Source organism: Ranitomeya imitator, chromosome 8 (genome assembly GCF_032444005.1).
Source record: "Ranitomeya imitator isolate aRanImi1 chromosome 8, aRanImi1.pri, whole genome shotgun sequence".
Lineage (NCBI taxonomy): Eukaryota > Metazoa > Chordata > Amphibia > Anura > Dendrobatidae > Ranitomeya > Ranitomeya imitator.
This window is the reverse complement of record NC_091289.1, coordinates 136,812,362-136,837,008: the sequence shown is the minus strand read 5'-3', so window position 1 is coordinate 136,837,008 and position 24,647 is coordinate 136,812,362. Positions and strand designations below refer to the sequence as shown.

Genomic DNA, 24,647 nt, shown 5'->3' with positions numbered 1-24,647 from the left:
GCTTTATTATTTTTGCAGCTGATCCCGGTCTTCCACTTCATGTTCAGTTCGTCCAAAGTTGGAGACAGTGACGCCAGTCCTGATTGGGCTCCAGGCATCATGTGTCATAACACCGCATCACAGCCCCGGCACTGCGAGTGCCAGCACCGCCGAAATGGCGCCAGCTTGAGAGGTGAGTATAGGCTTTATTATTTTATCGGAGTGAAAATTTTGATCAAGAAGGTGTTGTCCTAATAGTAGACAACCCCTTTAAACCTTCTGGACTTTTTAGAGCAGAGACACTCAACACTCTGACACATATATGAAGCTTTATAAGTCCAAAAGCAACCAGATGAGAATATTCCTATTATTATTATTATAAGTGTATAAATTCCAGCTCCGCACCGTGCAGTTTGCCTTTATACACATTGTGAAAGAATGGCTCATTGTAAAGAGCTTAGTTGATTTCAGCGAGATCTTGTAGTAGCGACAAGTCAGCTGATAGCGCATCTTCCCTCCTAAATATTTCACGATCAGCTGTGGGCGGAGGTATTAAAAACAGGAAGTGTGTAGAAAGCACAGCAGCTCCGCCACAACGTGGCAGACCACGTGAAGTTACAGACCAGGGTTACTGAGTGCAGAAGAGTTGCCAAGGCTCAGCTGACTCCATAACTGCAGGGCGCTAAACCTCCTATGGCGTTTACACCAACAATGCGCTTCGTGGCATGAGTTTTCAGCTGCATGCAAGCCTTACATCACTAAGCACAATGCCAAGCGTCAGACAACTTTCTGGTAATCTAGAATATGTTAGTGCCATTTAGGCAACAAGATGGAAGTAGAAATGTTGGGCCGATTTATTAAGACTGGCTTTGTGCATGACAGTCTTAATGAACGGGGCAGCTGGAGTACGACGCGCCAGCTTCATAAAGAGGCGCATGCCAACTAATGAATTAGGTGCATCTTATAACTGGCGTATGCCTCCGCCAGAAATGTACTTCGGTTTGGGACTGGAGTAAACTTCTGGTGAGATTTTAAAGAGGCATAATTCGATGAATTACACAGACGGGCTTAGCCACGCTCTACCCTTCCTCCACCTATTTTGGCAAGGCTGGTTGGGACTGGCATGAAACCGCAAAAAGTCGCACATTTTTTTACACAACTGTTGCACAAATTTTTTTTTACATTTGAGGGTGAAAGTTGGCGAATACACCTTCATGGGGGCCATTATGTTGGCATTATAAATAGCCCATCATTAGCCATTAACTCTGATGTTATGATGACTGGTAATACAAGCTGATTTATGAAAGCTGAACTTTAACTTGCAAAATGGAGAGACTCCAGCTCCACGAACTGTGATTCTTTATTCACATAAGCAATTCGGAGGACATACACAGTCAGCGATAGAAATTCACATGACGCCTCAGCGCGTTTCAGGTGTCTGCGCACCCTTAACCCCTTCACGCAGCAGCCCATTTTTGTTTTTGCGTTTCTGTTTTTTGCTCCCCTTCTTCGCAGAGCCATAACTTTGTTATTTTTCCATCAATATGGCCATGTAATGGCTTGTTTTTTGCGGGACGAGTTTTGCTTTTGAACGACATCATTGGTTTTACCATATCCTGTACTGGAAAACAGGGAAAAAAAAGTACAAGTGCGGTGAAATTGCGAAAAAGGTGGAATTCCACAACAGTTTTTTTTTCTACCATGTTCACTAAATGCAAAAACGGACCTGCCATTATGATTCTACAGGATATGATCCTATGAGCTCGTAGACATCAAAGTTGTCTAGGTTCTTTTTTATTTAAGTGGTGAAATAAAAAAAGTTTGTTAAAGAAAGAAATTGCGGCATTTTCCGAGATCTATAGCATTTTTCATGATCTCGGGTTGGGTGAGGGCCTATTTTTTGCCTGCCGAGCTGGCGTTTTTATTGATACCATTTTAGTATAGATACGATCATTTGATTGCCCGTTATTGCATTTTAAAGCAATATTGCGGCGACTAAAAAAACATAATTCTGGCGTTTAAAACAGCTGACATGTGCCGGGAAAGATGTGGGCTGAGCGCCAGAGCCCACATCAAAAGGAGAGACACGACACGTGCAGTACATGTACAGGGCATGTTGTGAAGGGGTTAATCATGATGCCTAGTCTTGGAAAGTGAACTTTTATTTGGTCATATGATTTTGTCAAGGCCTTCTACCCAAAAATTTCCCCAAAGGTGTCCATATCTTCTAAATATGTAGCTCAGTACTGTAAAAGTGGCTGACACGGAATATGCTGTAGCCTTTTCTGCTTGGCTCCAACAATTTTTATTTGTAGGAAAGAAAAGTAAGCGGCAGAAAAAGCAAAAAAAAGTTGCAAATTATGGTATTATGCAACATAATTAGTGACTTTTTTTAGCCTACAAAACTTGCCTGGGGCAGTGATAAATGTTCCCCACCCCATTGAGCCTTTCCTCTTATTTATTTCCTTGCTTTTTACATTCTTCCGTGGTTTCAGCACTGTGTCCAGAGGGACATCTCCTTGTGACATTTTATAGCAATAACTGGTTTAAAGCATCTACTTCACTCACAAAAACCCTTTCTGTAATATAATAACATGAAAATAACTTGCAACATGCTGCAGAGGGTTTGACACTGAAGTCCTCCTCTCTACGTGATCTGATGCTAATAAATTACTGTATCACTTACTATATACAGGACTGGTTAAAAGTTTGGACACACCTGTTCATGCAATGGTTTTCCTTGTTCTAACTGGAATGTGGACATTCTAGATTCAGACTGAGGGCAGCAAAACCACAATATGGAAACAAAGAGTAAACAGACACGTGCGAAACAAACCAGAAAATGTGCCACACCGTGGGTTCCTCAGTGCACGCGCTTTTACTCAGATGACAGTTTTACACATACTAAGCTTTGCCTTCTTTCTGCCGTCCAACCGATCCTAAACCTTTTCTACTGGGTTCAGGTCAGGCGATTGTGGAGACCAGGTCATCTGACTCAATCCCTCTCCTTCTTGGTCACTTAGCCCTTACACAGCCTGGGGGTGTTTTGGGGTCATGTATTGTTGCAACATGAATGAGATCCCATTATGTGCGAGCCAGATAGGACGGTGGTCGTTGCAGAATGTTGTGGTAGCCCTACTGGATAATGTGCCTTTACTTTGGAATAAATCATCAACAGCGTCACCAACAAAGCACCCTCAAACTAAGAGACCTCCTCCATGCTTCATGGTGGGGACAGCATTTCTAGGAACGATTTTTTTCTGCATCTCAGAAAAACATGGCAGATGGTATAAAAAATCAAAAATTTTGTCTAAGTTCCTTTCTTTAACTGCATGGTACCTACAGTGTAGGGTGGTGACAGTGTCCTTATGGGGGGCTGTGTGAGTGTTTCTGGCGTCAAGGAGCTACATTTCATTGATGGTATCATCTGTTGCATTTCTGAAGAACAGGATGAAAGTGATTCAGTGGCCAAGCGTGTCTTCTAGTATGAACCCAACCGATCTCTTATGGGGAATTCTGAGGAGACAAATTGAGCCTCACTCTCCATCCAACATCCAGGCTCTAAAAGATTTCATTCTTGAAGAATGGAAAAAGATGTTGCAATATTTTGCCTACTTGTGTGATTGAGTGTGTGGACAGGTGTCTTTTATACAGGTAACGAGCTCAAACAGGTGCAATTAGTACAGGTAATGAGTGCAGAGTAGGAGGTCTGTGAGAACCAGAATTCTTGCTGGTTGGTATGTGATCAAATACTTATTTCATGCAATAAAATTCAATTTAACTATTCAAAAATCATGCAATGTGATTTTCTGGTTTTTATTTTTAGATTCTGTCTCTCACCTACGATAAAAATTACCTCTCCATTCTTTGTATGTGGGAAAACTTGTAAAAAATCTCCAGTGTATCAACTACTTATCTCCCCCACTGTATTTCCTAAAGGTGCAGCCCTACTCTTAACACTGAGGCCCAGAATTTCTATTTTCAGCTATTCTGGCTATTTTTCTTTGCTCCATAAGAAGTGGCATTTCCTTTGCTTTAATCAAGCTAGAAATCATATTCTAATGCTAGCTTTACATTGCTAATTATTTGCTGTTGCAAGTTCAGAAACGAGTGAATCAGTTTAAAACCTATCTGTATTTCTTTCTGAAACAGTGCCACTCCTGTCCAAAGGTTATTTCTGGTATTGCAACTCAGATACATTCAGTTGAATCTTCAAAACTTAGACACTTACTTTAACTATAGATATCAGCAGTGTTTTTTTTTTTCAGATGTCGTGTGGTTTATCATATGTGCCTCTAAAATCTCATAAAAAGGCAAAAGCTTCCTGTACATGTGCTCCATGGGATAATAATATAGGAACATATCCTCAGAGACCGATGAAAGAGTCATCATATATTGTTGATTTTCATATTCTTGTTCATAGCTGTGGGATATGTTATTAGGATCTGTTTGTATACATCCTGTTCACATGGATGAGGCATATGTAGCTGAACAAAATCGATCTCTGCAAATAACGTCCCTGAGATCAGTAGGTTAAAGCTCAATTTTATTACATTATTAGCACTCCATTTATATAAAATCAAAATACCCAATTTTATTAGGTCCTCATCAGCTCCTCTGAGTGTCCCCGCAGTCTCAGCCATTGTCCGCAGTTTCTCCAGGTTGCCTTCTCGTGGGGCAGGGGAAGGAGCGGGGATCGCTGCCCCAGTGCAGGTCATGGAGCCACAGAAGTCCTGTGTTGGGGCAGGAGAGAGCATGGAGACCACGCTCATCACTTCTTCATTCATGATCCTTGCTCCAAGTCAGGACACGGGGATCACACATGTGCATCCAGCTTCTGCTCTGTTGATAGTACAGGAAACAGCTCTGGCATTGTACATGCACAATTCTAGAATGTGAAGTCAGTCCATATAATAACATCAACAGTGAGGTTACATATACTGGTCTATACAGTTTTAGACTGGAAATCCCATAGGTGCTATACACACTGAAGATAGGCAGGATTTTTTCTGTAAGTACATTACGTGTCTGTTTACTAATCTTAGGGAATGTTTGGATAACGCACATTTCAAATGATCTCCTAATTTTTTTTGTATGATGATTCGTTTGACTATAACGGGGTTTACATATGTAATAAAGTGCTAAACTGTATATACCATGAACTCCTATCAATGAAAATGGGAGGTACAGAAAACATCACATTGAACTCTGACCAATGTTATTAAATGAGTCAATGTCCATCTGCAATCTTTTTTCTCATCTCCGATCGGACTGAGAAAACAATCGCAGCATACTGCGATTGGATGCACGAATCGGATTGCACTCGCCAATGCAAGTCATTGGGTGCCATAAAAAAAATCGCACAGCAGTAGACCATGCACACATCTCAAAGGAAATCCACGTTTTCATTAGTCAAGTACAGTAAATTCACAGCCAGTGCCCCGAGAATAGATTAGATAGATTGATAGTGTAGAAATGTAATGTCAGAAGCTCCCTTAATAGAATATACTAGCACCCTTTAGTGCCTTTCATGTGGCACTAAAGGGTGTTTAGCCTTATTAAAACTATTAAATTAATAAATCATTTTCAAAAAATGAAGTGGGATTCCCCATATTTTTAATAACCAGCTAAGGGAAATCAGACAAATGCGGGCTTATATCATCAGGCTGGGAAGGGAAGGGGACAATAACCATGGACCTTCCCAGCCTATTAATATCAGATAACAGCTGTCTGCATGGCCTTTGCTGGTTATAAAAAATGAGGGAGGGGGCCCTAAAATATGACGTGGGTTCCCCCTATTTTTGATAACCAGGAAAGGCAAAGCAGACAGCTGTGAGCTGATATTATCAGGCTGGGAAGGTCCATGGTTATCTGGTACTTTCCAGCCTAAACATTCCAGCCCGTAGACACCACAGAATTGCTGCATCCATTAGATGTTCGGTGCTTTGCCTCGGCGCTTCCCGATTGCCCTGGTGCGGTGCCAATTGGTGTAATGGTTTATGGGGTTGATGTCAGCTCTGTAATGTCCGCTGGCATCAAGCCCAGGGGTAATGGAGAGGCCTCTATCAGACACCCCCATTACTAACCCAGTAATCAAAAATGAAAACACACAGAAAAAATAGTTTATTTTTAAAAACATGAAGATCCGACGTAATCCAGCGAATCCGAAGTAGTCCAAAAATGAGAACCTGAAAGACATAAAAAAACAGTTAATGAAATAAAAACAAGAAACATTCCCTCATTCAACAATTTATTGTGAAAAAAAAAAATCCCCGCAGTTCCGACATAATCCATTGGGGTTCCCACGACGTCTAGCGATTCTGTAAGGCAAGTTATGGAGAGTAGGGTTTTTTATCCTGGATTCGAGTAACTGGCGGTGGTGGTGTCCATCAAGAGCGGGCTGATGACATGATGAATGATGCCACCGTATAAACCAGCAGTCTGCATTACTGTGACGTCTATGACCATTGTATGCCTATAAGGGTGGCGGCCCCCTCTTCCAGTCTTGTATTTCCTATTTATGACTCTGTGCTCTTTAATAATGTTCTGTAGTGCAATCTGTATCATAAGGTATGCTGCATGTAACCCTGGAATATAGCTGGAAAAATGTCCATTTAAGTGGAACATTATCTCCAACAAACTCATCACTAGAAACAATGTTTCAGGAAAGCTCAGAACATAAACAAAGAGTGGAAGGGAGCGGGACATGGAGAGTGACGAGAGTGCGGCTTCCTGTCTGCTAGCCATACAATGCTCCGAATAATCTGTGTGCCACTGGAAAGTGGCCAGCTGGAGAAAACACTACAACCCGTGCTTCATTAGGTCAGTCAGCCAAACTTGGCAACTAATAATACAATGATGAAGTGACTTTATGATAGATAAATAGATGATAAATTTGTCGCAAATCTTTGGTACTGGTGTCACTGTTGGACATCTGATTTCAAAGAGAAGTAAGCATGTGTCTTTGATGTACTGCTCTCCCTCACTGACCTGCTCCCTATATTACGTACTGAATAAAATATGTAGTTAAAAAAACAAAATCACATGTAGCAGGTGCTGGTATTAGTGCCTAGGCTGCAGCACGATCGCATCTATAATATGCATTAAATTATTTTATTTAGTGATATACATTCTTAAAGAAAAACAGTCTGTCTCAAAATGGCGCTGACTGTGCCTGCACAGCAGCATCTATCAGCGATCCGATAAATGCTACTGCGCAGGCGCCGCCAGTGCCTTCTTTGTGCAGACAATTAAAAAAATATATAAAGACCCCCCCCACACACACACACACACACAGCCTCGCCCCCAAGCACAAGACTCTCATTAACTGAAAACTGAAAATAAAGATTAAACAACAACCACATGATGGATTTCATCCCCAAGTATAATTTTAATCAGTCTAACGGAGCCGGCCTGACAATGTCTGTAGTTTACTGAGCAAAATCCTGCTGACAGGTTCCCTTTAACCCCTTTCTGACGTGGTCCATAATAATACATCCCTGTGCCCTGGCACTTGTTAACACAGGATGGATTATTATGTCCATGCGATTGTGCACACACACAATTATTATGACAATTGACACCTGGCATTAAGTGGTAGGAGTGGTCCCGCACCACTCCTGGCACTTTAACCCCCTAAATTCTGCGATCGAGCTTGATCTCACCTGTTCGGGAGCCAGCAGAGGGATGACAGCCCCTCTGTCCTTGGATCGGAGAACTGATTGTTGTCATGGTGACTGTTATGGCTGGCAATCAGGCAACACAGCGTGCAGTAATCAGCGCACATACAGAGATCTGGCAATAACCAAAAACAATAGGACGAGCTCTGAGACGTGGAATCTCTGTAGACTGCAGTACCTGATCTATCCTCACACAACTATAAGCAGCAGTGGATTGCGCCTAACAACTACCTATGCAACTCGGCACTGCCTGAGGAGCTGACTAGCCTGAAGATAGAAATACAAGCCTGACTTACCTCAGAGAAATACCCCAAAGGAATAGGCAGCCCCCCACATATAATGACTGTTAGCAAGATGAAAAGACAAACGTAGGAATGAAATAGATTCAGCAAAGTGAGGCCCGATATTCTAGACAGAGCGAGGATAGCAAAGAGAACTATGCAGTCTACAAAAAACCCTAAAACGAAAACCACGCAAAGGGGCAAAAAGACCCACCGTGCCGAACTAACAGCACGGCGGTGCACCCCTCTGCTTCTCAGAGCTTCCAGCAAAAGACAATAGCAAGCTGGACAGAAAAAAACAGAAAACAAACTAGAAGCACTTATCTAGCAGAGCAGCAGGCCCAAGGAAAGATGCAGTAGCTCAGATCCAACACTGGAACATTGACAAGGAGCAAGGAAGACAGACTCAGGTGGAGCTAAATAGCAAGGCAGCCAACGAGCTCACCAAAACACCTGAGGGAGGAAGCCCAGAGACTGCAATACCACTTGTGACCACAGAAGTGAACTCAGCCACAGAATTCACAACAGGTGACCCAATGTTGTCATGATGACATCTGGGTCACCAGAACTAGTAAAGTTCCTAGATCATGCTCAGAGCATGATCAGCAACATTATCTGTCAGTGCAGAGCTGACACTTTGAATAGCACAGGGATGCTGCTGCATCCCCATGCTATACAAGCGATCAGCTTGCAAAAAATGATAGTCCCATAGGCTAGGTTCAGATTGCGTTAGTGCAATCCGTTTAGCGCCTAGCGCTAGCGGATTGCGCTAACGCAATGTGATATAAAGGGGTCGTGTTAAACGTCCCCGCTCTCGCAGATCTCTGATCTGCGAGAGCGGGGAACGGACCGCGGGCGCTCCTCGGACGCCGCTTGTAGCGTCCGCGGCGCACCACAAAACACCGGCACTTCGCTAGCGCGTGCCGAAAATGGCACGCGCTAGTGATGCGCGTCCCCATTGCTGTTAATGGGCGCGCTAACGGACGCGTTGCACGGCGTTAATTTCGCCGTGCAACGCTGTCCGTTAGCGCGGTCCCATTAACGCAATGGGAACCTAGCCATAGTAAAAAAGTATAAACAAAATATTTTTAAATAATTGTAAAAATATTAAAAATGAATAAATAGTAATAAAAAATCTAAAGATATTGTACCCATAAATAAATATTTGTATGAAAAAAAGCATAAACAATAAAAGTACACATACAGCTCTGGCAAAAATTAAGAGACCACTTCAAAATTTTCAGTTTCTCTGATTTTTCTCTTTATAGGTATATTTTTGCGTAAAATGTACATTGTTGTTTTATTCTATAAACTACTGACAACATGTCTCCGAAATTCAAAGCTTTTTTTTTATTTGCAGCAAATAAAAAATCATCAAAATAATAAAAAAGAAACGGTGCTTTCAGACCTCAAATAATTCAAAGGAAACAAGTTCTTATTCATTTAGAAACAACAATACTCATGTTTTAACTCAGGAAGAGTTCAGAAATCAATATTTGGTGGAATAACCATGATTTTTAATCACAGCTTTCATGCGTCTTGATCACCTAATCAGAAGCACATTGAGTAGAATGAGGTGTACTCTGGTTGGTATTCAACTGACACTGGAATGGAATGGCTGTCAGACATGTAGAGATGGTGATTTTTAGAAAACTGTGCAGTGGTCTCTTAATTTTTGCCAGAGCTGTATTTGGTATCACCTTGTCCTGAATGACCCGACCTATAAAACTGTCCCACTAGTTAACCCCTTTAGTGAACACCATAAAAAAAACAAGGCAAAAAAACAATCATACTGCTGAACAAAAGGAGGAATAAAATGCAATAAAAAAAACAGATGTAAATAAACAAGGTATCACTGAAAACGTCATCTTGTCCCACAAAAAACAATCCACCATGCAGCTCCATTAGCGGTAAAATTACCAAGTTATAGCTCTCTGAATAAAGTGATCCAAAAATAATTATTTTTTCTATAAGATAGTTTTTATTGTGTAAAAGCACCAAAGCATAAAAAAACTATATAAATGTGGTATCGCTGGAATCGTACTGACCCAAAGAATAAAGCTGCTTGATGAATTTTACCACACTCGGCATGACATAAAACTCCCCCTCCCCCCTCCAAAATAAATGCTGAATTGATGGTTTTTGGTCACTCTGCCTACCAAAAATTGAAATAGAAAGCAATCAAAAAATGTTATGTGTCTGAAAATGGCACCAATAAAAACGTCAACTTGTCCCGCAAAAAACAAGCCCTCACATGACTGTGTGAGCTAAAATATAGAAAAAGTATAGCTCTCCAAATATGGTGATGCAAAAAACTAGTTCTTGCAATAAAAAGCATCTTTTAGTGTGTGACAGCAGCCAAACATAAACACCCGATATAAATCTGGAATCGCTGTAATCGCAACAACCAGAAGAATAAAGTCGTCTGATCACTTATACCGCACGAGGAATGGCGTAAAAAATAAATGAAACCAATTCTTCAACTGCTGTTTATTTTTTCATTCTGCCTCCCAAAGATCGCAGTAAGGCATTTATCCTGCGCTTTGTGCTGAGATCTTACACTGGGGTTTCCGTGTAAATCTCTAAAATTCGTGATTTAAACCGAACTCTTGATTGAAGATTCCCTATAATGAGGCGGATGGAGACCCTGTGGATGCTGTCTGACGTGTGATCCGGTGGTGTCCGTCTTTTTAGGATTGCATAAAAGTGCCGTCAATCACAGCTTTGTGCACTTCTGAAAAGGACACCACTGAACAGAGGCCAGACGGAGTCCAGAGTAAGGCCGGGATCACACATGCGAGAAATATGTCCGAGTCTCGCATGGTAATACCCGGCCCTGCACCCAACACTCAGGAGTGGAGCATGCGGCTCCATGTATTGCTACGCGGCAACACACTCCGCTCCGGAGTGCAGGTGGCAGGGCCGGGGATTACCATGCGAGACTCGGACGTATTTCTCGCATGTGTGATCCCGGCCTAACTCTACTGCCTCATTATAATGAATGGATCCCTCAGGGGTTTCATATGAATCACGTCACTCAGAGATTTAATGGAAACCCCAAAGTAAGTGGTCATCATAGAGCGCCGGATAAACGTTATCCCAAACGTTATGTAAAATGTTCCCATTTCAACACAATCCACAAAAAAAGCAAGCCCTCACTCAGGTCTGTCATCTGTTAACCGAAATATAGGGGCTTCCACGTTACTGATAGCACAAAAGCTCTGGAAAAGCGAAATGGCTCCTCACCCGCCAAAAGACATTCAGCAAATTCTGCTCTCTCAAATCTAAATGCCTCCTCCCTTCTGAGCCCCACAGTGTACGTAAACCACATATAGCATCCACATGTTTGGCATTTCTGAAGCAATAAAAGCCCACCTAATTTACGGGTGCATGTCTCCAGAAGTATGGGCTGGGCATAACGCACTGGTGACTGCAACTTACTGGTCACTACAGCGTACTGGTCACTACAACGACAGTTTGCAATTTTCACTTGGCAACATTCATTGCTGCTTGTTTCTGGAAAATACCCAAGGAGTTAAAATTGTGACTACAACTGTAGATAAATTCCCAAAAGGGTATAATTTCCAAAATGGGGTCATTTGAGAGTGGATTCTGCTCTTCTAGCATTTAAGGGCTGTGTATATGTAGTCCGCAAACTTTTCTAGGAAAATCTGTGCTGCAGGAGGCAAATAGCGCTCTGTTCCTCCCAAATCTGTCCGTATGGCTAAGTAGTACTGTACAGCCACATATGTGGTATTTCCACGTTCAGTAGAAATTGTGGGACAAATATTGGTGCCATTTTGTTCCCACTTCTCATGTGAAAATGTAAAATCTGGGGCTAAAACAAAATTTTGTTGGTACAAATTTAGTGATTTTTTTTTCACTGCCCAGTGCTATGAAATTCTGTGATGCTTCCATGGTTTCCATATGATCGCTGCACCCCTAGATGAATTCATTGTGAGGGGGGTTCTGCTGTTCTGGCACCTCATGGGCTCTCTCAGTGGGTTATGGTACCTGCAAACCATAGCAGTAAAATCTGGCACTCCTTGCCGTCTGAGCTTTGCAGTGTGCCTGAAAAATATTTCCTGATTACATGTATGGTATTGGCGCACTCAGGAAAAAACGGACCTCTGTTTGTTGTAAAAAGAAATTTCCTATTAGCCCTTAGAAAAATTAAAAACTTGGGGTTAAACAACATTTTAGTGGTAAAAATGTAATTTATTCTTTCTTCACCACTCAATGGTATCAAATTCTTTGAGGCACATATGGTGTCAGTATGATCACTGCACCCCTAGATGAATTCATTGGGCAGTGTAGTTTGTAAAATAAGTTCACCTACGTTTCTGTTGTTCTGGCACTTCAAGTCTGAACTCCAATATGGCGCTCCTTCCCTTCTGAGCTCTGCACTGTGCCTCAAAAGTAGTATTCTCTTACATATGGGGTATCGGCGTACTCAGGAGCAAATTGCGCTACAAATTGTATGGTACAATTTTTCCTGTTACAATTATGAAAATGCAAAATTTGGGGCTAAAATAACATTTTTGTGAGGAAAATGTGATTTTATTATTTTCACAGCTCAATGTTATAAAGTTCTGTGAAGCACCTAGAGGTTCAAGGTGCTCACCACACATCTAAATACATTCTTGAGGGGTCTACTTTCCAAAATGTGTAAATACATTCTTGAGGGGTCTACTTTCCAAAATGTGGTCACTTTTGGGTAGCTTCCACTGTTTAGGCACATCAGTGGCTCTTCAAACAGGACATGACGTCCGCTAATGATTCCAGGAAATTTTACATTCAAAAAGTCAGATGATGCTCCTTCCCTTCCGAACCCTGATGTGCGCCCAAACAGTGGTTTTCTCCCTCATGTTGGGTATCGGCGTACTCAGGAGAAATTACGCAACAAATTTTGGGGTCCATTTTTTCCTGTTACCCTTGTCAAAATAAAAAAAAATGATCTGATTAAATTTTTTGTAAAAAAAGTTAAATGTTCATTTTTTTCCATATCCCCAAAATTCCTGTGAAGCACCTGAAAGGTTAATAAACTTCTTGAATGTGGTTTTGAGCACCTTGAAGGGTGCAGTTTTTTGAATGGTGTCACTTTTGTGTATTTTCTATCATGTAGACTGTGGAGAAATGGGGGTCGGCGGGCACCCAAGTCCGCTAGCCGGAACCGGATGGACTCTCCCTTTAACCTGGGCATAATGCTACTCATACAACACAGGGTGAGGGTAAAACTGTGGCAATGTTTATTTGACCACAAAACAGACAGATAACACATAGAAAAGTCCGAGCACAGTACCCAAGATGGTGCACATTATAGTCTCACCCCTCCGCTGACCCGACGGGATAATGGCAGATGTTACATCAGCGTGATGCACACACAGAGAGGAGGTAACGACAAGCATAGGAAGATGACTGTCCATTGAGTCCATACAAAGTCCAAAGCCAGTTGACACGAGAGTCACCACATGGCTGATTTGAACATCTCCTTGGAGCCAGACGACCAGCGGGTCCCAATCCTGGCTTTCTCCAAACATATCCATGGTTCAGCGATGGTCAATCGATCAGATCTGTATCCTTCCAACCGGAGCCGAAAACCCCTAGGTTGTTTCCTATAGAATAATAGGTTAGTGTCCCTCGTGATGGTGCCATGATGAATTGGCTGCAGTCCTGTCCCTGGTTCTCCGGATGTTTCCGCAGAATGTCCGGCTGTGTCACTCTCTCAGTCTCTCTGTTTCTGTTTCAGAGACCTTTAACCTATTTTTAGATTTACCCAGTGTCCTTTGGTCCACCCTCATAGATAAGGGAAACAATGGTGATGAGATCAAGTAGCATTACTTGATTATTTAAACTATTTGCATAGTTTTTACCTCTCTGCTTTTGAAGTCAGCAAACTGGCTCCATAACACAATGCATAATTAGCATAACAGTAGACCTCACTATTCATCAGGGATAAGCGCACATTATGTTATATGGAATATCAGCTTGCAAGTCAATATTCCAGAAATCAACACTTAAATCCCAAAGCCAACATACAGATAAAAAGTAAATTCTTCTTGGTTTACTAAACATAGTCATCTGGGTAATTGAGATATAAAACGGGTTGTTGTTCCAGTATCTGGTAAAATTAGTTCTTTCTTTATTTTAAATCCATTTAAACTTGTAAAAATTACAATGACTGTATAGAGAAGGCGGGGGAGCAAGACGCTGTAATAAAGAATGCAAGTGAGCATTTGAAACACGTCTTGCTCCGCCACCTTGTCTATGGAACCATTGTAATTTTTACAAGTTTTAATGGATTTAAAATAAAGAAAGAACTAATTTTACTGGTGTGGATCCACCTGATTTCATGCAAACTGGACTTCAAGTACTAGGTGAGCTGGCTTTCTTTTTACTTTATGTAATTAAGATATAATCTGGTTTCTTCACACAGACCCCTCAAAGTGACTTCAAAATTATGGTGGTCCCTAAAAAAGATGGTTTTGTAAATCTTGCTGGAAAAATGAGAAATTGCTAATCAACTTTTAACCCTTATAACGTCCTAATAAAAAAAAATTTGGTTCCAAAATTGTACTGATACAAAGTAGACATGTGGGAAATGTTATTTATTATCTATTTTGTGTGAAATATCTCTGTGATTTAAGGGCATGAAAATTCAAAGTTTGAAAATTGCACAATTTTTTGCCAAGTTTCCGCATTTTCACAAATAAACGTAAGTCATATTGAAGAAATTTTACTGCTATCATGAAGTACAATATGTCATGAAAAAAACATTCTCAGATTGATCAGGATCCATTCAAGCGTTCCAGATTTATTACTTTATAAAGTGACAGTGGTCAGGATTGTAAAAATTGGCCTGGTTATTAAGCTGCAAACCATATTTGTAGGTAAAGGGGTTAAACAGCACATATTGAAACCCCAGTATGCTTTAAATTAGTTGACCCGGAGGAACCTTGCGGATGCAGTGTGACTACCTCGTGACTTGTTGCTGTGCCTAGTCTTGCTATGTCTATGATTTGTGACATGAAACTGTCTTAGGCCGGTTTCACACGTCAGTGGCTCCGGTACGTGAGGTGACAGTTTCCTCACGTACCGGAGACACTGACTCACGTAGACACATTGAAATCAATGTGTCTCTGCACATGTCAGTGTGTTTTCACAGACCGTGTATCCGTGTGCAAAACACGGAGACATGTCAGTGTTCGTGGGAGCGCACGGATTACATGGACCCATTAAAGTCAATGGGTCCGTGTAAAACACGTACTGCACACGGACGCTGTCCGTGTGCAGTCTGTGTGCCGTGCAGGAGACAGCGCTACAGTAAGCGCTGTCCCCCCCACTGGTGCTGAAGCCGCGATTCATATCTTCTGTGCAGCAGCGTTTGCTGGAGAGAAGATATGAAAAATCCTTTTTTTTTTTTTTGTGTTTAAAATAAAGATCCTTGTCCCCACCCCCCTCCCACCCCCTGTGCGCCCGCCCACTGTTAATAAAATACCCGGCTCCCTCGCAGCGTCCTGTCCTCACCGCACCTTCTCCTGTATGAGCGGTCACGTGGGGCCGCCGATTACAGTCATGAATATGTGGCTCCACCTCCCATAGGGACAGGGATCTTTATTTTAAACACGAAAAAAAAAAAAAAAAGATTTTTCATATCTTCTCTCCAGCAAACGCTGCTGGACAGAAGATACGAATGGCGGCTTCAGCACCAGATGCAGGGGACAGCGCTTATCTCTAGCGCTGTCTCCTGCACGCTCCGTGTGGTACCCGGTCGGCACATGTGTGCCGCTCGTGTGCCACGGATAGCCTACGTGAGCTCACGGACACGGATAATTCCGGTACTGATTTTTCCGGTACCGGAATTATCTGGACGTGTGAGACTGGCCTCATACAAACTCTTTTTGTAGCAGTTTGGCAGGTCTACATTCAGTTTCAGACTCCCTACGCAGATGTTTCTATTGATCATGGATGATTAACGATCATTGTCACGTGTTTGGTATGAATGGTTATTCGAGCACTTGACTATAATCCTACAAAATTCATGACTTTTGGCAAGTATTCCTAGAAGTGATGCTGTTTTGAATTAGATTTCTATTTTATTCATTCACTTTACATTTTGTTAATTTATAAAAATAAACATTTAACACTTCTATTTTTTTAAAACATTTTTAATTTGTATCATTATTTCCACACTTGCCTAAAACTTTTGCAAAATACTATACATATTTAAGAAATGACAGAATAGGATTTTAGATATCAGCCTGCTTATTGCTTCCCCACCACAGTAGAAGACAGTGTGTATGTAGCCTTGTAGAACGTCACATTTCTGTAGGACCTTGTTCTCGCGGCCTTTATGTAATTTCTTTGTGGCTGTACTGAAAATAATGCAATGTATCTGATGCAATGATATACTGTGGCGAACAGTACACGGTCATCAGTGGGAGGGGGAATCACAGCACTGAACAGAACATTCCTGAAATATCTTATAGTACAAGAGTATATCACATAATGTCCAGTGCCAGCTGAAAACTGCTTGGATTAGAAATGCTCTGGATTCATGACGCACTTGTTCCCATTAAGATAAAATGCACACATACACCGCTAAGTTATAAGTATTTATAGAGTACATATCACCAGCGCTGCATCTGCCAAGAGCCAAGGTGAGCATCTCATCTCAGGCGGGGTGGGTGGTCTGTAGTGTCTAAGTGACTGACAAAATTCTGCTGCTCCTCACTCTAACCTTAGATGTTGTGCAGACAGGTAGGCAGCAGTGTGTTCTGTGAGCAGGGTGGACTGGGATGAGGGGCATGTGCCCCTGTAATTATAGCTGGCCATCGTTGGCCGTTATTGTAGCTGGCCATTGTTCATGGCTTTACCACTCGCCATCGTACTAACTAGAATACCGCAGCTCTGTACGAGAGGGACGGATTGGCTTTACTGTTGCTGAGATGTGAGAGATAGGTTACAGAAATCAGCCTATGAGAGTTGAGCTTTCTTTCTGTACAGTGCAGGCAGCAAGCTCAGTGCTGATAGGCTGACAGTATGTCCGACAGATCTGCAGGAGACCTGTGCGGAACCACAGTTAAGACCATGAGGAACCTGTAGAGAAGAGGGTCAGATCATGTACCGGTGATCGACTGATGGTGATCACAGGGCACAACAGGGGTAAGAAAAGTGCAAGAGGGGAGTGCACATGAGTTGTGGGGGGTTGTTCTGCAGCTGAAGAAAGAGGAAGGATTCTATGACAACTGGCAATGTAGAACTAGTCGCGCCATGGTTTCCGAGTCAGAGATCGGCGCTTTATATGGAATCTTGGCGGAGCTTGGCATGCGTCAACTGTACAGTACATAAAGGCACAGATGATTGGCCTCGGGGAGACCAAAACATCCAACACTGCGGAGACACCATCACGTGTTTCTCAACGCAGTGATTCCAGAACACTGCCCCCATCCCTTATGGGAAATATGCAGATGCAGGTAAAGAAGCTGCGGAGACACCATCACGTGTTTCTCGACGCAAGCAGTGAATAGCCAGGCCTTTCCCCGGGAAGGAACAACCACGGGAAGGGCAGCATCCTATGAAGGAAAGCCACCTATGCCAAGCATGGTATCCATCCACAGACAGCTGTTTCGGGGTGTTTGCCCCTCATCAGTGTGGAGTAGGAATCTGGCTATTAGGAGCAGTGCCTAGTAAAAAGGCTATAAAGGCACAGATGATTGGCCTCGGGGAGACCAAAACATCCAACACTGCGGAGACACCATCACGTGTTTCTCAACGCAGTGATTCCAGAACACTGCCCCCATCCCTTATGGGAAATATGCAGATGCAGGTAAAGAAGCTTGCGGAGACACCATCACGTGGTTGTTCCTTCCCGGGGAAAGGCCTGGCTATTCACTGCTTGCGTCGAGAAACACGTGATGGTGTCTCCGCAGCTTCTTTACCTGCAACTGTACAGTACAGACCAAAAGTTTGGACACACCTTCTCATTTAAAGATTTTTCTGTATTTTCATGACTATGAAAATTGTACATTCACACTGATGGCATCAAAACTATGAGTTAACACATGTGGAATTATATACTTAACAAAAAAGTGTGAAACAACTGAGAATATGTCTTATATTCTAGGTTCTTCAAAGTAGCCACCTTTAGCTTTGATGACTGCTTTGCACACTCTTGGCGTTCTCTTGATGAGCTTCAAGAGGTAGTCACCGGGAATGGTTTTCACTTCACAGGTGTGCCCTGTCAGGTTTAATAAGTGGAATTTCTTGCCTTATAAATGGGGTTGGGACCATCAGTTGTGTTGTGCACGTGTCTGGTGGATACACAGCTGATAGTCGTACTGAATAGACTGTTAGAATTTGTATTATGGCAAGAAAAAAGCAGCTAACTAAAGAAAAACGAGTGGCCATCATTACGTTAAATGAAGGTCAGTCAGTCCGAAAAATTGGGAAAACTTTGAAAGTGTCCCCAAGTGCAGTGGCAAAAACCATCAAGCGCTACAAAGAAACTGGCTCACATGAGGACCGCCCCAGGAAAGGAAGACCAAGAGTCACCTCTGCTTCTGAGGATAAGTTTATCCGAGTCACCAGCCTCAGAAATTGCAGGTTAACAGCAGCTCAGGGTAGAGACCAGGTCAATGCCACACAGAGTTCTAGCAGCAGACACATCTCTACAACAACTGTTGTGAATTCTGTGGCCAAGCTCCCTCCTGTGGTCGAGAGTGGTACTTCGGCTGGTTCTGTCTATGAGCTTCCTTTGGTGGATGAGAGTGGTACTGCGGCTTTTGAGTTTCCTTCCTCAGGTGATGAGGTTAAGTCGTTAGGTGCTGCTCTATTTGACTCCACCTGGTGCTTTGATCCTGGCCTCCAGTCAATGTTCTAGTATTGGTCTTGCTTCCTCCTGGATCGTTCCTGTGGCCTGTCTATCCTGCATAAGCTAAGTTTTGCTTGTGTTATTTTTTGCTTGCTATTTTTTCTGTCCAGCTTGCTTTATTGGTTTTTCTTGCTTGCTGGAAGCTCTGAGACGCAGAGGGAGCACCTCCGTACCGTTAGTCGGTGCGGAGGGTCTTTTTGCCCCTCTGCGTGGTTGTTTGTAGGTTTTTGTGTTGACCGCAAAGCTATCTTTCCTATCCTCGGTCTATTCAGTAAGTCGGGCCTCACTTTGCTAAATCTATTTCATCTCTGTGTTTGTATTTTCATCTTACTCACAGTCATTATATGTGGGGGGCTGCCTTTTCCTTTGGGGAATTTCTCTGAGGCAAGGTAGGCTTATTTTTCTATCTTCAGGGCTTGTTAGTTTCTCAGGCTGTGCCGAGTTGCATAGGGAGCGTTAGGCGCAATCCACGGCTACCTCTAGTGTGGTGTGTTAGGATTAGGGATTGCGGTCAGCAGAGTTTCCACGTCTCAGAGCTCGTCCTTTGTTTTTGGTAATTGTCAGGTCACTTTGTGTGCTCTGAACTTCAATGTCCATTGTGGTTCTGAATTACCTGTTCATAACAAACAACTGTTAAGAGGAGACTTTGTGCAGCAGGCCTTCATGGTAAAATAGCTGCTAGGAAATCACTGCTAAGGACAGGCAACAAGCAGAAGAGACTTGTTTGGGCTAAAGAACACAAGGAATGGACATTAGACCAGTGGAAATCTGTGCTTTGGTCTGATGAGTCCTAATTTGAAATCTTTGGTTGCAACCACCATGTCTTTGTGCGATGCAGAAAAGGTGAACGGATGGACTCTACATGCCTGGTTCCCACCGTGAATCATGGAGGAGGAGGTGTGATGGTGTCGGGATGCTTTGCTTGTGACACTGTTGGGGATTTATTCACAATTGAAGGCATACTGAGCCAGCATGGCTACCACAGCATCTTGCAGCGGCATGCTATTCCATCCAGTTTGCGTTTAGTTGGACCATCATTTATTTTTCAACAGGACAATGACTGCAAACACCCCTCCAGGCTGTGGAAGGGCTATTTGACCAAGACAGAGAGTGATGGGGTTCTACGCCAGATGACCTGGCCTCCACAGTCACCAGACCTGAACCCAATCGAGATGGTTTGGGGTGAGCTGGACCTCAGAGTGATGGCAAAAAGGCCAACAAGTGCTAAGCATCTCTGGGAACTCCTTCAAGATTGTTGGAAGACCATTTCCGGTGACTACCTCTTGACGCTCATCAAGAGAATACCAAGAGTGTGCAAAGCAGTCATCAAAGCTAAAGGTTGCTACTTTGAAGAACCTAGAATATAAGACATAAATTCAGTTGTTTCACACTTTTTTGTTAAGTATATAATTCCACATGTGTTAATTCATAGTTTTGATACTTCAGTGTGAATGTACACTTTTCATACTCCTGAAAATACAGAAAAATCTTTAAATGAGAAGGTGTGTCCAAACGTTTGGTCTGTACTGTATGTATAATTGTATGTATATACTGTATATATATATATATATATATATATATATATATATATATATTTGTTAATATGTAAATCAGGGGTGTCAAACTGCATTCCTGGTCTCCCCCCAGGACATCGCAGCAAGGCGCGGGATGCGCCGCTAATCCTCCCAGGGACCCTTTTCAGACCCACTAGGTGTCTAACGGCCCTCACCACCCAGATTCTGTGCTCCCGGGACACTTCTGCCCGGACTGGCTTTATTATAAGGTTGTGCCTTAACAAGGGATCGGTCGTACACCCCCTACCACTGCCACTATTATGCATCTATGTCAAAGGACTTGAGTAACCCCATGAGTAAGACCCGGGAGGGTCGAAACGTCGGGTTTTTTGTCTATTTCAAATGAATATGAATGTGGCAACCACTTCTTTTTTGTTTTGTTTTCTTCAATAAAATTGGCATACGCCTTTTGCATCTTAGCAGTGTTGAGTGTGCGGTAATCTTTTTTGAATACTCAGCAACTCAGGTCATTCTTCTAAGCACAAACCTACCTCTTGCCAGTAGAGCAAACTTATCCATTAATCTAGATTGTGAGATCTCGCAGGTTATCTTGATATCTCACAGGTTATCTCGATATCTCACTGTTCTGACAACAAGTGCTGTTTGTGCTTTAAAGCAACAGTTTCTGATCCTTCCACAAGGTGCAGCTCAGAATGCAGGGTAAAAACAGGGTATTGGGCTTCTGCACCAGACAACAAAACATCTAATAGTAATACCAGGGTTTGAATATCGTCAAAACTTTAATTTATGGATCTTCCATGTACCCCATTCTAGCATTGTAAGTTAGTGTTCAAGTGTTGGACATTGCTAATCTCTGCTACTTTGTGTCCACAGGTGTTTGACTTCCATTTGCACCAGGCTGACATGACGCAGATCTCTTCATTACACAATAACAAGAAGCTGATCCATCTGACATACCCGCTGTGGAAAGTGTAGATCAATCCTTCACACCAAACATCCAAGACAAGGGCGATTTACACTGAACACTGTTATATAGTCCGACTCCCAACAATGTTAATCCTTATTATCCTAATGTTGTAAAACGATATTTCAAAACTTGTATCTGTGCCTTAAAATAGGATTATTATTTCTATGAAATTGTATTTGTTATTGCCCTAAAGGTGTCAAAAGGGCTGTCTGGTTAAAATAAATCATCACTAATCCGACCACAGGGATCAGCACCAATCAGAAGAAATGACCAGTTTAGACCATAACACAATATCAGACTGCGCTGCTGAAATAAAGAATCCTTGGGACCAAGATGAATTGAATGGTTTTTATTTATTTCCATAACGCGTTTCAGTGCTGGACTAGCATCTTTATCAAGTGAAGCAACAGTTGAAAAAGACGCCAGTCCGGCATTGAAACGCGTTGTAGAAATAAAAAAACATTCAACTCATCTTGGTCCCAAAGATTCTTTATTACAGCAGTGCAGCCTGACATTGTGTTATCATCCAAACTGGTCAACTATCCTGGCAGAGATCATCCCCAGCCACGAGGCAGCTGATATCATCAGGTGCTCATAGGAGTTGTGCCTGCACACAACTGGCTCAGGCGAGCACCTTCCTTTTTCTTTCCTTTGTACCTAAAAGGGTATCATCTGATGGACGTGTGTGCTTTCTGTTCCCGTGCAGCGTTATACAATCAGAAGAAATGGCCAATTTCCTGAAGGGCACTCTTATCCCCATGAGAATGGAGCGTCAGTGTGCAGGCACTTTATTAATGGAGTGGCCGTCGGGCATGCTGGAAAAAGTGTCGGTCAGGTACAGGAAAAGGTTGAGTGCAGGGCTTGGCAACCCCATAAGAAATAAATGGTGCAGCATTCGAGCATGACACAGCACTGCAGCTCCATTTTAACTGGGATAAAAGTACCCCATTCTCAGGATTCTGTGCAGGTTCCAGTGCTCGAATTTTCACTGATCAGTTGCTTTTCACCTATTTTATGTTTAGTTGCTAACTTGTGTTCACTGGACAACCCTCCACATTTGTCTTTATTATTATTGACAGTTAAAGGCATTTTTCAAAAATGCAATATAATGGCACCCATCGAGCAATTAAAATGGCAACCCATTTCAGTCTAATGTCAGGGTGGGCTGCAGGCTGAAGAAACACAGCTCCCGTGATCCATGTCTCAACTGACAAAGGAGCTGTATTGTAAGCACACATATCTCCGTGAGCTGAGGAGGGCTGTGATATCAGGAGAAATAAATCTTTTCCTCAGCTGACTCAGCATAGAATATTTTTTTCCCAGTCTAAAGGTACCGTCACACTGAGCAACTTTGCAACGAGAACGACAACGATCCGTGACGTTGCAGCGTCCTGGATAGCGATCTCGTTGTGTTTGACACACAGCAGCGATCTGGATCCCGCTGTGCCATCGCTGGTCGGAGCTAGAAGTCCAGAACTTTATTTGGTCGTCAGGTCGGCGTGTATCGTCATGTTTGACATCAAAAGCAACGATGCCTGCAATGTTTTTACATGGAGCTAACAACCAGTGAGAACGATAAGTACGTCACTGGATCGCTCCTGCATCGTTCTGGAGTTGCCGTGTTTGACGTCTCTACAGCGACCTAAACAGCGACACTCCAGCGATCGGCTCGTTGTCTATATCGCTGCAGCGTCGCTGAGTGTGACGGTACCTTTAGTTTTCTGTGTCAGATAGCTGAAAAGATTATTTTTTTCTTTTATCATAGCCCATCTCTGGCATTTCACCAGCTCCTCTGTCATTAAGACACAGGTCTTTATTTCTTCAGACTCCAGTCCATCCTGAAACATGATTTGTACTTTCAACAGTTTGTAGTAAGTGAGTCTTAGCTAGTTATCACCTATCCAGTGGCCATAATAATCAAGTCCTATTTTATCGAAAGTATTATTCTTAAACAATAAAGATCTAATCAAGATATAGCAAACACTTGGTGTGAGAAAAACGTGTGTGGTGATAGGAGCATTAAGCCACTGCCTTGTAGAAACCATATTGTAACAATTGAACAGCACGAGCTTTTACAAGGTACAGTTAAAGAGGACCTGTCACCAAATCAAAAGTGGCCTTTTTTTGTACGTTTTTTTATTCCCGCTGCTCTCTTGAATATACCTTTTTTTACTTATTAAATGTGATTCCAAAAAATGGAATAATCGGGAGCAGTGAGAATAAAGGAAGGGTAAAAACTGGTACTTTTGATCTGGTGACGGGTCCTCTTTAAAGGTCACATTTGCACATGTAAGAGACAACAGACTATTTTAATAATCTTCTGTAAAAATAATAATCTTCTGTAAAAAACAAAACTCAGTACAAGTTATCTTCTGCTAGTTACTATTTTATGACTGGAGTTAAATGGCCTAATGTGCTAGGAGCTAATAATTGGACCACATTGAGAATAGATTGCAAAATCATCCCGTGTTTGATGTGGTTAAAGTGTGTGTCCAAGTTAAAGAAACCTCAGCGGAAATATTAGAAAACTGTTTGTTCAATTTCCTAATATATTGTCATTAGCAAAATCTCTTCTGCTTAGCCAGGAGCGTTCAGAGCAGCGAGCATGGTAGCCACAAGGAAATCAGATTTTAGTAATTCCCGTGGACCATCATCAAACATCATTTTTTTGTGGTGAAGGATTTTATTTCTGTTCTCAGCCCTATAACTTGAGTATTGACAAGATGCTATACCAGAAACAGACGAAGGACAAGAATGGCGCTGTTTTAGAGGGGAATTTGTGGCTTTACGGCTTTCAGTTCAGATCACTAGTAAGGGTACATTTACACTGTCCAATTATTGAGAAACAAGCATTTCTGGTGTAAACAGGCAACCAGTCATCCGACAAACCAGCAAAATGCACTTTTTCTAGGGTGAATTTTTTTTTTAAATTGCTTAAAAATCATTGTTCTTGGAAGCACTTTGTCCTGTGATATTCTGCATTCACAGAACGATCGTATTGATGATTGTACTGTGTACATGGCAGTGTAGTTTGCTTGCCGAAGCAGGCTATTACACAACTGCTGATTGGTTTCATGTAGCCGATCGGTGGTCATTTAATGGCCGGAAGTCGGGCAGTGTAAATGCACACTAATAGTATTTTTTTTTTAAACATCTTTTTTATTGGATTTTTAAACAAATAAGTAAAATACCTATTGCAAACGTTGCTTTGGATTGTTACACAAAAACGGAACAATCGTTATTCTTTATATCACCTATACTATTAACATATCCCCTAATGTCCACACCTATCTAGCATCATTTATTATAATCAGACATTCGATTTCCTGACCA

General features: G+C 42.2%; 1 protein-coding gene across 4 annotated transcripts in view; it reads left to right on the top strand.

Moving 5' to 3' along the window:
* The window catches only part of LOC138647975 (uncharacterized oxidoreductase YtbE-like), a 171,408-nt gene extending 148,042 nt beyond the window's left edge, over positions 1–23,366 (top strand). For 3 of the 4 annotated variants that reach the window (XM_069737396.1, XM_069737398.1, XM_069737395.1), the window contains one exon: positions 21,221–21,629. In XM_069737396.1, coding sequence (XP_069593497.1) covers positions 21,221–21,322 — 102 coding nt within the window. In that variant the 3' untranslated portion in view covers positions 21,323–21,629. Of the gene's footprint in view, positions 1–21,220 lie in introns of all 4 variants that reach the window. The other variant, XM_069737394.1, reaches the window with a different exon arrangement.
* The last annotated feature ends 1,281 nt before the right edge of the window (positions 23,367–24,647 follow it).